Source organism: Rhipicephalus microplus, chromosome 3 (genome assembly GCF_043290135.1).
Source record: "Rhipicephalus microplus isolate Deutch F79 chromosome 3, USDA_Rmic, whole genome shotgun sequence".
Taxonomy (NCBI): Eukaryota; Metazoa; Arthropoda; class Arachnida; order Ixodida; family Ixodidae; genus Rhipicephalus; species Rhipicephalus microplus.
Genome location: NC_134702.1, coordinates 72,110,841 through 72,124,150, shown reverse-complemented (window position 1 = coordinate 72,124,150; position 13,310 = coordinate 72,110,841). Strand labels below are relative to the sequence as shown.

General features: G+C 47.7%; 1 protein-coding gene across 3 annotated transcripts in view; it reads left to right on the top strand.

Annotated features, from left to right (window-relative positions):
• Nucleotides 1-1,601: 1,601 nt before the first annotated feature.
• The window catches only part of LOC142803784 (uncharacterized), a 63,044-nt gene continuing 51,335 nt past the window's right edge, over nt 1,602-13,310 (top strand). The window contains exon 1 of one of the 3 annotated variants that reach the window (XM_075889798.1): nt 1,602-2,213. In XM_075889798.1, the coding sequence (XP_075745913.1) occupies nt 2,162-2,213 (52 nt within the window). In that variant the 5' untranslated portion in view covers nt 1,602-2,161. Of the gene's footprint in view, nt 2,223-13,310 lie in introns of all 3 variants that reach the window. The other 2 variants (XM_075889797.1, XM_075889800.1) reach the window with 2 other exon arrangements.

Genomic DNA, 13,310 nt, shown 5'->3' with positions numbered 1-13,310 from the left:
AAAAAGCCCCCGGCGCGCGGAATGGAACCTCTGAGTTGTGAGTGTGAGGCGTTAGCCACTGAGCCAATAAGCGCACCACCTTCATTGCTCAAACAGCAAGCTATTTATATCTACCACTTACCACTGTTTATGGGCATCTCTGGAGTAATTATCGTGTTTTCAGCATTACCAACGAGATGCCGCAATGAGCGCACGTCGCCAGATCGTCACGATGTGGTGGCGGGCGCTTTCATCTCTCATGCATACTTTGCCTCACGGAGAGGGGACGCTCTCACGTGTGCTCGTTTATATAGCGGTGGGGACAATCGTACGCCTTGGGCTTTAAATAGAACGATTCTGTTATAGTTACTGGGCGCACAATGGTCACTCCACTTTTTGCACAGTCTACGTTCGCCAAAAGAATGCCCTTTTCAGACACAGCGAAGTAACAACTGAGACGCTTATCCGCGTTCATCTGTACCTGCGAGTACGTTTTGTGCGTCATTTCTGCGTGAGAAACGTGGGGCACATTTAGATCTGCTTGCCATTCTTGGCGTTACCTTCCAATTTGTTGCTATTGCCTTCATTGCTTTGCCTTTACAGCAAAGCTGTGGGTTTTTCGTGTGTGTGTAGCCTTCTATAACCTAAAAAGGAATGTAAGCTTCACCAGCAGAACTGCTGTGTGCATGCCTTTCACCTATCAGAGGCACTTGTACTGGCGACTTCTCACTCCAATCATAATGTACTTTTTTTGGACACAACGAAGAGCACGCACAGAGACAGTAAAGATGAATATACAAACGAGTAATGATGATTAAAATTATATAGAGGCTATGAAGAAGTGCATAATAAATGTCTGCAATTATAAATGTTAAAGGCGCATAGTTTCCAGGAGCATAGCCAGAAATTGCTGTTAGGGAGAGGAGGTGGATGGAAGTTGTGTGTTTGTGCAAACATTTCAGTGTATGTGTATGAGATGTATATAGGGTATTTCACTTACAAGCCACTTTCCAAAAAGAGTTATGAAGGCATGACCCCTCCCCCCCCCCCCCCCCCCCCCTGAATGGCTGACTTTTGTTAGTTTGCTCAGAGTATAGTTTGCCCACCCATTTGCTGCTTGTGAGCAGGGGCGGGTTATACGCGAGGATATGGGGGGGGGGGGTATCAATGTAAACTGTAGATATCATGCAATTTTGCACTTAGTAAGTGCATGCAATGCAGTCTTATAAGCTCGTAAAATGTTCCGCGGTGTTCTTATGTTTTTTTTTTTTCACGAAGCGACCGGCAACAGAGCGAAAGGCACCTACGGGCGCGATGAAGATAAATCGCGGGAGAAAACTCCACGCGGCGCCCCCTTAATCACTGGCGCAGTAAGGGGGTGGCGTTAGCCTTTCCCCCTGGTGAAGTTTTTATTGCGATAGCAATTAAATGGACACTCTCGGCTGGTTTTTGCCGCCGCCGTCGATGTTTGTCGCCGCCGTCATTCACCGTATGTGTATACGTATCTATGTAAACAGAGATGCAATGAAGAAAAAAATCTCAGCCTATCCTTGGAGTCAATGATGATGAGTGGGGCGAAGCGTCTGTCTGTTTGCTTCTCCGTCCGTCCATCCGTTTGGGTGTTGCTCTCGGTTACGCCCGACGCAGGCCAAGGTTAGCCTAAGGGGAGCGTCGCCCCTGAAATAATTTAGAAGGATTCTTTCCGGCGCGCGGATTCGAACGTGCGACCTCCCGTTCTTCAATGCGTGGTGTTATCCACTGAGCCACAAAGGCGCACCTCCGTCAACGTTGCAACGGCAAGCTATTTATATCTACCACTCATCGCTGGCGGTTCCGATCTCGGGGGAAATATCGGCGTGTTTTCAGCATTACAAGTGAGATGGCACAATGAGGGCGCTCGGCGCAGAGTTACTGTGTATGCTACCTTTCGGTAGCATATACAGTGACTCTAGCTTGGCGTGGGTGCCGCGATGTGCGCCGCCTGGCGGCCATATTAGTTCAAAAGTGTCGGGCGGCGCGCAGAGGAGGGCGTGGAAACGAGGCTGTAAACGCGTTGTTGTTGACGTATTGAGATCCGTTCTTTGGCTGCTATGACAGGTTGTTGTGTGCCACTATGTACTAGTTCACACTCGAAAGTCCAGCGGATGTTTCGCTTCACTCGTAATAGCGAGCGAAGAAAAAAATGGGAAGCACAAGTGAAGCGCGGCCGCTGGCATCCGACCGACGGCACCAAGGTATCCGAGGTTAGTTGCTGACTTGTTCAGCATGTGGCCGTGCATTTTTTAATCGCTGACAGTGAGCATGCTGTCAAGGAAATGCTTTTTGTGTCGCTATAGCTGCATCGCATAATCACCGCGTGTATCTGCTTTTACAAAGATGTTAAGCTTTGCGCTAAGCCGTGCGAAGTGAATAGATGCTTGGGCTATCTTGCCGATAAGCTTAGATAAGGTTGGTCAAGACAAGCTAATAATACCTCATATTACTATGCTAAATAAGCATAGTCAGAACAATAAATAGTAATTGATGCAAATTCTAATTAGTAGTCATTCGGATATCAATTAGGCCACTGGAATAAACAAGGATATGCTTAGAAGAAGCCTAGTTGAGTCAGTATGTCGCAGCCTAACTGAGTTTGCGCATGCCAATTTAATGCTAGTCGATTCCAATCTATACTCGTAGATAAGTATCGAGTGAGATGAGGCAAGGGTATTGGAGATTGTCGGATCACGCCAATACTGTCCAAGATGAGATGGTTAGCCATGAGGTAGATTAGACCCGACTAGGCTTTTTTTTTTTCGGAAGAAGCATGATCTAATAAATCCGGGTTAAGCTAATCCTGAACAAATCAATTGAGAATGACTAGCTATTGGGTGACTGCTTATAGGCCGCAACACGCCGATTCAGTTAAATGCGATTTAGCTGGAATCTTTAACCATCCACTTTTGAGTAAGTTGACATTGACTAGCCAGTTGGATGAGAGAATATGGCCACACTGAGGCAATGCGGATTTAGCCAAACTAAGGTACTCCGCAGAAAGCTATCCACGAGCAAGTGAATTTTGAGTGAGTTGAGATTGCCCAGTCTGTTGGCTGTTGGAGAACGGTAACGCTTAGGTAATCTGGATTAAGCCAGATTAAGCTAGTCCGAATTAAGCTAATCGTGATCGAATCTATTATCAGTAATTTGAAATTGCCTAGACATGAGTGCGTATGGCCTCAATAAAACAATATAAATTAAGCCGGATTTAGCAAGCATGAAATAATCCAGACTAGTGTAATCCTAAACCAGCCATTTTTAATAAATTCAGTTTGTCTAGTCAGTTGGATGATAGAGTGTGGCTACAAAACAGTGTGGACTAAGCTAATCCGCATAAAGTCAATCACAAGCAAGTGAATCTGGGCTGAGATTGTCTTGCTTGTTTGATGCCTGAGCATGGCCACGTTGAGCTAGCCTTGATTAAAGCAGATAAGCTAATCCGAATAATCTAATCTTAAAGAAATCTATTTTCAATAAGGTGGGATTGCCGGTAAGTTGATACTGAAAGTTAATAAAATAGCCTTTAGAGATCCATACCGAATCATGTATGGGATGGCCTCCATAACACACATTACAAGATTTATGCGTTATTACTAGTCATTTATGTTAGTCATGCTCTCGCCGTGCAATGTGAATATTGGTTATTAACAAGATAAAAATTCGCCACCGAAGCCCGATGGCCTAATCATGTGTGTCATCACGCACATGACATGCATGACATGATTTTCATGTTAGGAACAGTCAGTTATGGTAGTTATGCCCTCTTATCATGCCATGTAAATTTTGGCACTAGTGTGCGCGCGCTTATCCTGCGGTGAGTGAGAATCCTGCGACTTCGGCTTTCATTTGAACGATTACGTTGTAGTTCCAGTAAGACTGTTAGTCAGGCCAGTTTGTTGGGATTCATCGTGAACTTCTTTACCGCGCAACATGTTGTTGCGCTGTAAATAAGTTCACGATGAATTCTTTGTAGTTGCCTGGCGCACAAAGGTCACTTCGTTCACTGCACAGGCCGAGTTTGCGAAAAGAGCGCGCTTTTCGGCAACAGCGAAGTAACAACAGGGATACCTGTGTCTTTGCGCTCATTTGTAGCTGTGATTACGTTTCGTGCGTCGTGTTAGTTTAAACAGCGCGTTAAGTGTCGAGCTGTAAACGTTGTCAGTTCGCTCTCGTCAGGTGTTTTTTGGTTCGTGCGTCCTTTATGTGTGAGCAGCGCGCTGCACATTTCGATCTGCTTGCCGTTTGCAGCGTTACATTCCAAGTTGTTCCTATCGCATTCATTTTTTCGCCTTTGCGGCGAAACTATGCCTTTTTAGTTATGCACGCACACATACACGCATAAGCCTGCATAAAGTATACGTTAACGCCCTCTCCCTTATGTATGTCATGCCATGGCTGCGGTTGTGCGTTACAGTGTACGCATATGCGTGTCTTCGGTTCGCCGAGTCTCAAGCTCAGAATTTTTTAGAGGTCAAGCTCCTTAGGCTGTGGGTCGTTCCTTCCTCAATAGTCGTAGTACTATTATGTAGCCACCTCTAACCGATGACTTGCTCAATAGACGGTGTTATGCGTATGTGTCCTTGTTAACAATATAACTAGATGACGTTAGTGGTTTTTACAGCATGTCCACAGAGTGAATGATGATTAGTGGGGCAACGCGTCCGTTCGTCCGTGTGTAACTGTCCACTCTGCCGTCTGTTCGTACCTCCGTCCGCCTGTCTGTCTGGCCGCCCGCCCGTCCGTGCTTTGGTCCGTCCGTGCGTCCGTATTTACGTCCGACCGTGCTTACGTCCGTCCGTGCTTCCATCCGTCTGTCCGTACGTTCGTTCGTGCCTCTGTGCGTCCGTCCGGACGGATGGACTCACGGATGGTCGGATGGACGAATACCTTTCCCCACTCATGATCATTCACTCCGTGGATATCCTGTGATCTTTCTTATAAGCGCACGTCGCTCGCTACGCTTGCTTTAGATGCGAAGACTTATAGAGCGGGGTTCAATCTGGTGTGCGGCGTGTCCACACTTACTGCACCTGCTCGTACACTCTCTCTCATGTCTTACGCTTCCCCCTCTCTGACCTCGCAACGTCGACGCATGCAGTGTCTGCTGGCCCACGCCCGCCCCCACCTCTCTCCTCTAGGCCCTCCCCCTTGCGGAGTTTACACCCCCATTCCGCATGCGCGTCTCCTACCCTCCCCCCCTCTCTCTCTCCTACGCTCCCACCCCCTCACGTCTTGCAACGCCCATGCAGCCAGCGTCTTCTAGCAAGTTTCTGTTTAGAAAAGATTTATTTTCACTGTGTATAGCATAGATTTTGCGCGACGAATCAGTACTAAAGGATACATTCACATTTTCACAATTGTACATCACAACGCAAAAACTAACATTTTCACACACAGCAAACAGCAGAAATCAGATCATCAGAATAACAAATGCATATAACTGACAGCTGACACTATAGGGAAAGAGAGAGAATAATATGAGGGAAAGGCAGAAAGGTTAACCAGAAATTGGGGCATCAGGTTTGCTACCCTGCACTTAGAGAAAGAGTAATGGAGAAGAAAGATGATGAAGAAAGCGAAGGGCAAAATAGACGCGCGAAAAATAAAGAGAACGGTGCTGCTATAGCCGGGCCACTACCACGCAAAAAGTTCAATGAGGCCTTCACTGATTTTGTGTGCGAGGACAGATCATGTCGGCTTTCGAGCACTGACTGTTCTGATAAGGGTCTGTCGTCAAGGCGGGCTAACGCAGCAGCTAGCGGCTGTCTTTGCACGCTGTAGCGAGGGCAGTGACAGAGAACGTGCTTTATCGTTTCATCGCTGCCGCAATGATCGCAAGCAGCACTGTTTTCCATAACACTACAGGGAATGGGTCAAATGGGTAGGTGCACATATTTTTCTTGGTGGTAGAATCACCAGAGAATGAGATGTCAAGGTAGCGAACACGGTTCAAAAGGGCAACGTGGCAAGCACATCAACTCTGACTGACCTGATGGTATGGCTTATAGCACCGTGTAAGCCGTAAAATAAGTTGTACCCGTTCATGTTCAACGTTGAGAAAAGGGCATGACCATTGAATAAAAGAAACCGACTGCTCATGCAGCACAACCGTTCACTGGCCACCCCGTACATATAGGCACTGTATCTTGACCTCCAAGGTAGTGCCGGTGGGAGATTTCTCTTGTGTTTTGTTGTACGATAAAAATTAACGACGTACGCGTTAACTAAAAGCCGACTGCGGGTCTCCGTGTTCAATCGGAGTCTTCCGTCTCTCATTGCCCATTAGCAGCGATTGGCATGTTACTGCGTGCCTTTGCTCCTCCCCAGGTTTTTTCTCCTGCGCAACACCACCGCCAGTATAAGCGCTAGCACCCGCTGCTTCGCATCTACACATGGTTTCCTTTAGCAGGAGATGGCGTAATTGTTCTTTTGTTTGGCGCGAACAAGATCGAGTGACCCACTCTCAAAAGACGTTTTTCGCAGAAATTATACTTGATGATTCATGTTACGGCTTTCGCGTCTGTTGTGCGTGCCTCAATTACCGGCGGTCGTTCATACTCCGAATGCGCTGCGGATCTGCGTCTAATAACACCGCATTCTCTTCCTAATGCCTGCGGAAAAGCCCTTTTTCCTGAGGAAAACCCAACATATTGTGAGGGGAAGCCAACTTCTTGAAGAATTTCACGCTGCCTTTTGCCCCATGTATGAAGTGTTCTGGCCATTTTTCTTCGATGCGTATAAAGCTTGTAGAGAGCATGCGGCGGATGTAGCGACAGTGAGACAAGACGTCCGTGGGGTACGATTGTTTATTGTTGTTGTTAGTGGTTCATGAGGAAAAGGAAGAAGGCACCTAATTTCTGTCTGCCTACAGGCGACACGGCGCAGTGCCTAACAAGCTGCTGCGACATGCTGGCTACCGCCTCCAGAGGGTGAAGAAAAGAGAGGAGAAGGAACGCGTACACGGGACTGTTACAGACGTATAAAAGAGCTCAGCGTAAGATATAACACACAAACTAAGGCTCACGGCACAGAGTTTGTGTTACGTCCGGGTGTGGATGAGGCGTGATAGCCTAAACACAACTTGGCCTTGCGAGTTTCGACACTTCTCACTAGCTTATATATATGAAGGATAACTCGATTTACTCGAGTACGGTATAGTAAAATTTGACTGTATTTAGCAATAAGTCAACCGCTGTATGTGGCTCAGTTCGAACGTTGCTTTGCCTATGCTTTTTGAGCGGCACTACAGAGACCGTTTCTTGCCCACTGCCACGTATACCCTGCGTGGACCTTGGCCTATACTGTACACAGTCTTGGATGACGGGCCTCCAGTGGAGAAACAGAGCGTCTCCGATGTCGCGTCTTTGGATGGGAAACCGATGAACAGCAGAGGCGGCGACTGCGAACCCCTTTCTCCAACCCCTTGACTGAGAGTGGGAGGTGACCTCTCTTTCCTCTTTCGACGAGCCCTCACCACGTGGGTATTCATTCTCTCGACCCTTGACTTCCAAAGCGCTTCCCACACGACCTCGCAGAAGAACACGCACAGTGCCAGCGTCATTCCGAACCCCCACACGACGATCATGCCGCAAAGGTCGGTGAGGCGCAGCACCCGAAAGGAGGATCCTTTCCCGCGGTTCACCTGCTCCTTCCAGGTGGCGGTATTCCTAATGTGCCAGAACTTTCTGAGCTTCTGCGAGAAGGCTGACACCCCGGTCTCCGTGAGCTGCCGCGTGACCCGCGCGAACGCCTCGGTGTAGGGCGAAGACCTCGGCGCGAGCATCACGACGTGGACAAGCACAAAGTCCTCGTCAGCGCGCACAGCACCGCGGAACGTCTTGCCCGTATTCAGACGTGCTTCCTCCCGGTTGGTGAAGAAGACGTGTGTGCCGGCGGCCACTTTCCGCAGACAGCACAGGGCGTCCGTGCACACGGCGGCGCGCAGTGCTTCATCCAGTTGATCCCTGAGGACCCGCGACTTGAGGCTCAGATGGTAGCTGACCACTTCACGCAAGAACCGGTTCTTGACGATGCACAGCTTGATGCTGTTGCGCTCCACCGCACGCAAGAGCTGCTCAAGATTCCTGATTGGGCGCGTCTTGGGCGGGAAGTTCGTGTAAGACGTGAGCATAGCATTGTAGCTCGATGATATGACGATTGCAAACAGGAACCAGAAGCCAATTAGAATGCGAGCGCTGCTTCGCTCGGGCATTCGCACGGCCGGAGCGCGATTTACGAGCGCGGAGCATAGGTAGAAGTAGTAGTTCACGGCTTCCTCAGATGCTCGTCGAGGCCTTCGAGAATTCGCGCCGTGTGTCGCTATCATCGCAACTAGAAGGAGCAGGTAGATGCTGAGCGAGGTCCACACGGCCATCCACAAGGACAGTGTGAAGGGTCTTCCTATGATGGCCAGATCCGTAATGGCCGTTGGCAGCGGCGCGAGGAACGTCAAGGCGTCGTACCGCACCTGCCCTGCCACGTCGACGGCGTACCAAAGGTCCTCGCTGAGGTAGACCTCGAAGCTTCCTAGGTCCCGTCGCTTGGCCTGTATGGCACCCACTGCACCGGTGAATACGCCGTGTTCGTTAGCCCGGCCGAACTTCCCGAAGTCCAAGCCCTTCGCGATGGAAGCTCCGCTCTTGCGGACGATGCTCTCTACGATGGTGGTCTGAGGCTCGAGTCGAGACTTCCTCCAGTCCTTTCGCGTGCACAAATTGTACTCCCAGGCGTTGGCCAACGACGTCAGATTGGCGAGCGACCTCTGCCGAAACGGATCGTCATGGGGACCTTCTAAAGACCGGACGCCGCTTGTACAGTTGATGTACGTGTCGAGAGGGACGTACGCTGCGGACCTGGTCACGATGACTGCGCGACATCCGACGTTCTGAAAGATGTTCGATATCGACTTCTGCGATATGGTTGTGACGTCGAAGTCCTCCATCAGGTAAATCCACCGAAGGTGTAAGAACGGTACGCGAAGACTTCTAACGAGCGAGTGCAGGTGACCGAAGGTCGGTTCCCAGCAGGCGACGAGGACATCCGATTTGTAGCCTCGTAGCATATTGGCCATGGTAAAGAAAGCACCAATTTTCGAAGAGCCCCATATCGAGAAAGGAATGCCGAGACGCTTAAATGTTTGAACGGGCAGTTTGCCGCAGTTAGATATGACGCTGAGTCGATTGTCTTTGTTGATGGTGGCGTTCAAGTTGTTAAATAGACTGTCCCCTTCGAAGCTTTCCAAGGAGTATGTGACCAACAAGGAGATGACTGCATACTGAAGGGCGTGTTTGAGGTTCATATTTCGGCCTGTTACGGATGTGCGACAGCTTACATTGACGATTTATCCTGCTCAAGTAAAAACGGTCGAACTTGCGACATTAGCTAGGGCGTGTTGCCTTGGCGACCATTTAGAAGTGCCCAGGATGTATCCCAAGAAAGTCATTTACAGGAAAACAATGTCACGAAACGACGAACGCGTAGACAACGAGGCACAATCTTTTTTTTTTCTTGCTCTCAAGAGCGTCCGCGTTTGTCCACAGCCGCTCGAGAATGTGACTAATGCGAGTTCCGGTTTTTGTTAAGGGCTTTCGGCTGCATATCGTTGAAGAGCGTAACTCCTTCCATTAGCGCGGAGTGCTGAAAGCTTTCATCGCTTCGGTTGCTTCCTGCATGAGACCTTTGTGTGAACGCAACATGAGAACCCAGTTGATCGATCGGTGGACAGGGCGGGTGTATAGCACTGCATTTTCTACGTGGAACCTCGAAAAGTCTACTACGTGCACATGACACGTGCATGCTATTATTGCGGTAGCAATTATATGAACACTTTTGGTAGATTTTTGTCGTCATGTCTCGGATATATCATCATCATTAGCCTTTCTACGCCCACTGCAGGACAAAGGCCTCTCCCATGTTTCGCCAATCAACTCGGTCCTGTGCTTAATTGTTATACCTGCAAACTTCCTTATCTCATATATATATATATATATATATATATATATATATATATACACACGTGTGTGTGTGTAGTGAGAAGATTGATGGCATGCTTACGACAAATGCAAAAGCATGCCATAAATCTCGATCACTTTCGGACAGGGAATTATAGTCTTACACAGCCACGTTTCGTCTTGTGGGTAACACCTCGCAATGTTTTCTTTTCCTTCTTTCGTGGACCTTTTGATGAGTGCGCATTCGTTTCTTCAGTTTTATTTTCTATGCAATGCTTTGAAATTTTCGCAATGTTTTATGCTTTTGACTCTCTCGGCGTAGCACTACATCGTTCTCACTCATGCGTTGCTGCCTTAAAGTGATTTAAAAATTGTTCTATTGTTTTATCGGTGTGAAGTGATTTGACAAGTTTTTTAAAAATTTTTATGGTACCTTTTCACGTGTTCACGTTATTAAAAAGCTTAAATTGGTGCAATAAAGAGATAAAATACAGGCGTACACCTTGTGAATATATGCAGTTTAGATTACGAAGTTTAGATTGTGTCGTTTGTTACATTTGAAGTGTTTTGTCACGGCTCTGTTTGCGCAGCCTCTGCAATAGAAACTTGATTTGTGCGCATCGTGGCAGCGCAGTTTGTCTTTCCCGCGGTTTCATGAAACGATAACTAACAGTTGGTAGTCTATACGCTCTTTCACGTCTCCCTTTTTGTTTTCCTTCACATGCGCAACCAAGTCGAGTTTTCAAATCACTTTTTCTACCGGCAAACCTGAATTCTAAAGGCTCATAAGACGGGCCCCACGTGTGACGTCGCAAAATTTTGCGCCTTCTCCCAAATGCAGAGACAAAAGTCGTGAGGCGGCTTCGCCGCGATCTGCAGCACTGCTTGTTGCACGGCTCGGCGCTTTGCCGGCTCAATGGCTCAGTGAACAAACCAACTTAACTAAATTAAGTTATTTTTCTGAACAATTCGACCGTTTCCCACCGGGATAAACATGTCTGACACAGCCGAACGGCCAAGCACGCACGGACAGCGATGAGTTGATCATAACATTCTGAGTTGTGAGCCGAAATACTGAGTCGGCTTTCGTTTTCCCTTTTTAAACAGCGACGCTATTTTAGCTCTTCCGTAGTTTGTCTATGTTGCAATCAATCGTCGTCATGGCGGCGCGCGCCATAAATATGTTCTTTGCGGGCGCTCTCTTTGTTGCCTTCGTCGGATACTTGCTCGGGTAAGTTGGCATCTATAGCTTATTCATTGTTACGTTATTGCGTACCGCTTAAAAGACAAAGACTTTGAAGACGAACTACAGAAATGCAAGCGCAAACTATTAACTGAATTTATTGGACGGACACATGATGTTTTTATACAATCGTGCTTTATGCATGGTTGTAGAACAAAACGTTTAAAAATCATTTAAAAAAATTGAATAGTACAATACCGATGAATGATGCCTAGGAAACACGCCCCTATCGCACACCTTGCACTACGAATCGAGATATATTATTTTCTTGGCACGTTATTGGCACGTTAGTGCCAATTAAAGAACCCCTACTGACACGTCATACCCCGGGGAAATAATATCGGACGCCTCAATGATTTCGCGCGTCGTCTGGTTATTGTGTTTAGCGACGACTTCGGTTTCATGGAACTTCGGCTGGCATCCGCGATTTTGACAATGCGATAAGCACGTGGCCTTTCACAAATTTATGCACATTGTTGTTGTGCTCCCAGAGTCTTTCCATTTAGGCACCTGCCCGTCTGGTCTACGTATTTCTTTCCAAGCGTGAGTGGAATCGCGTACAGCACTTTTTCAACATGATTCACATACTTGGTTTTGTGGTTAGTTGCGCGAGCACTTGTTCCCGTCACATTCCCCCCCCCCCCCCCCCCCATTGCATGCAAAGTGAAAACTCACGGGGTGCCGTAAAAAGCACCTGCACTCTGCACGGCCCCCAAGATTTTTTTTTCAGGCGATGGGAGGCGTCGTTAAGGTAGGCTGTTGCGGCAGTCTTAAAATTTCCGTTCTCGCTCTGGGATTTTTTGCTGCGTCCTAGCTCCTTCTGGGATTCCTTGACTGCCTGAAATAGACAACCACTGAAATAGTGACATTACACGGATACTCAGCCGGCTGAAGTCGACCTAGTTGGGCTTGAAAGCGTTCGTCTAATAAATGATAGCAAAGCGTTCTTTGGGCACGTGCTTGCAACTCCTCTTTTCACAAATTTTGAGTGACTGGCTGGAAAGCAAAGGCTTACTGGCCCACGGCTCGCATTCACAGCACACTTGAGAACTTTAAAGTGTAGCCGCAAATCTAGAGACCAGGTGGTTCCTTATTCTGGCAACTCGTCGGTCAGGGTCCAGGGACTGAGTCTTGTCTCAAAGGCTTCCAGTACATAAGCAGCCTCGTTCAGACCATTCTCCCTGATGTCACCACTAAGAAATCATCGACGTTGCGGCACAACTCTTTTACCCACGTCATATCCAAAAAGTTAAGAGAGTGCTCCGTCATGCTGAGCTGACACGGGGTCGCTCTGCAAGGGCGTGATACAGGAACTGAGGCACACACCTTGCTTTTGTGAGCACCTTGTTTTCCCAAATTATGAATGTCGATCGTAAATAAAATGAGAGAAGCTCAAGGAAACTTTCTACATTCAGAAGCGCATGCCCTGTGAATGATGAAGCACCATACATAACTGTACGTTCCTACGTTCCCGACGAAAATCATTATCGCCTCATAGGGTTAGTGAATAAAAAAAGATCCTAAAACATCAAAGCGGGCTCCTGTATATTCTATCATGTATGAAATTACACTTTCAGAGTTCCTAACCAAAAAGGGTAATCCACCTCTAGCAGATTGTTTTCCTTGCACGTACAAAGACTGATTTGCACCAGGCCTTTCTTCGGTACTATGACACGGGCAGGACACTCAGCTTTCTGCGTTTTAGCCGCGAACAGCAACGCTAGACGAGTGGCTTTGCTCTTGCTAATTGAGTTATATATACCTAGTCAAGCCGAGCTTGTCGAATACTTTTTGCTTTCACTTTTAAGTTACAAATACCAATGCTACATTTCTTAAAGTTTAAGTCAAGAGCGTTCAAGGCCTTTGCAATAGTGCCAGTAGGCATGACCATGAAACCACCTTTCTTATTGGCTGGTAACACACATAAGTCACACTCAGCAAGAAAACCACTCACCTTACTAAAAGATAAGCCGCAGGCACCTTGCTTCGCAACAACACGACTGATGTAACAGCAATCGTGGAAGGAGTGTTGCTTTTGGTGGCCTCTTTGCATATTCCTAACAACTTTTAACAACACTACAGTGAAAGGCTACAACGTATTC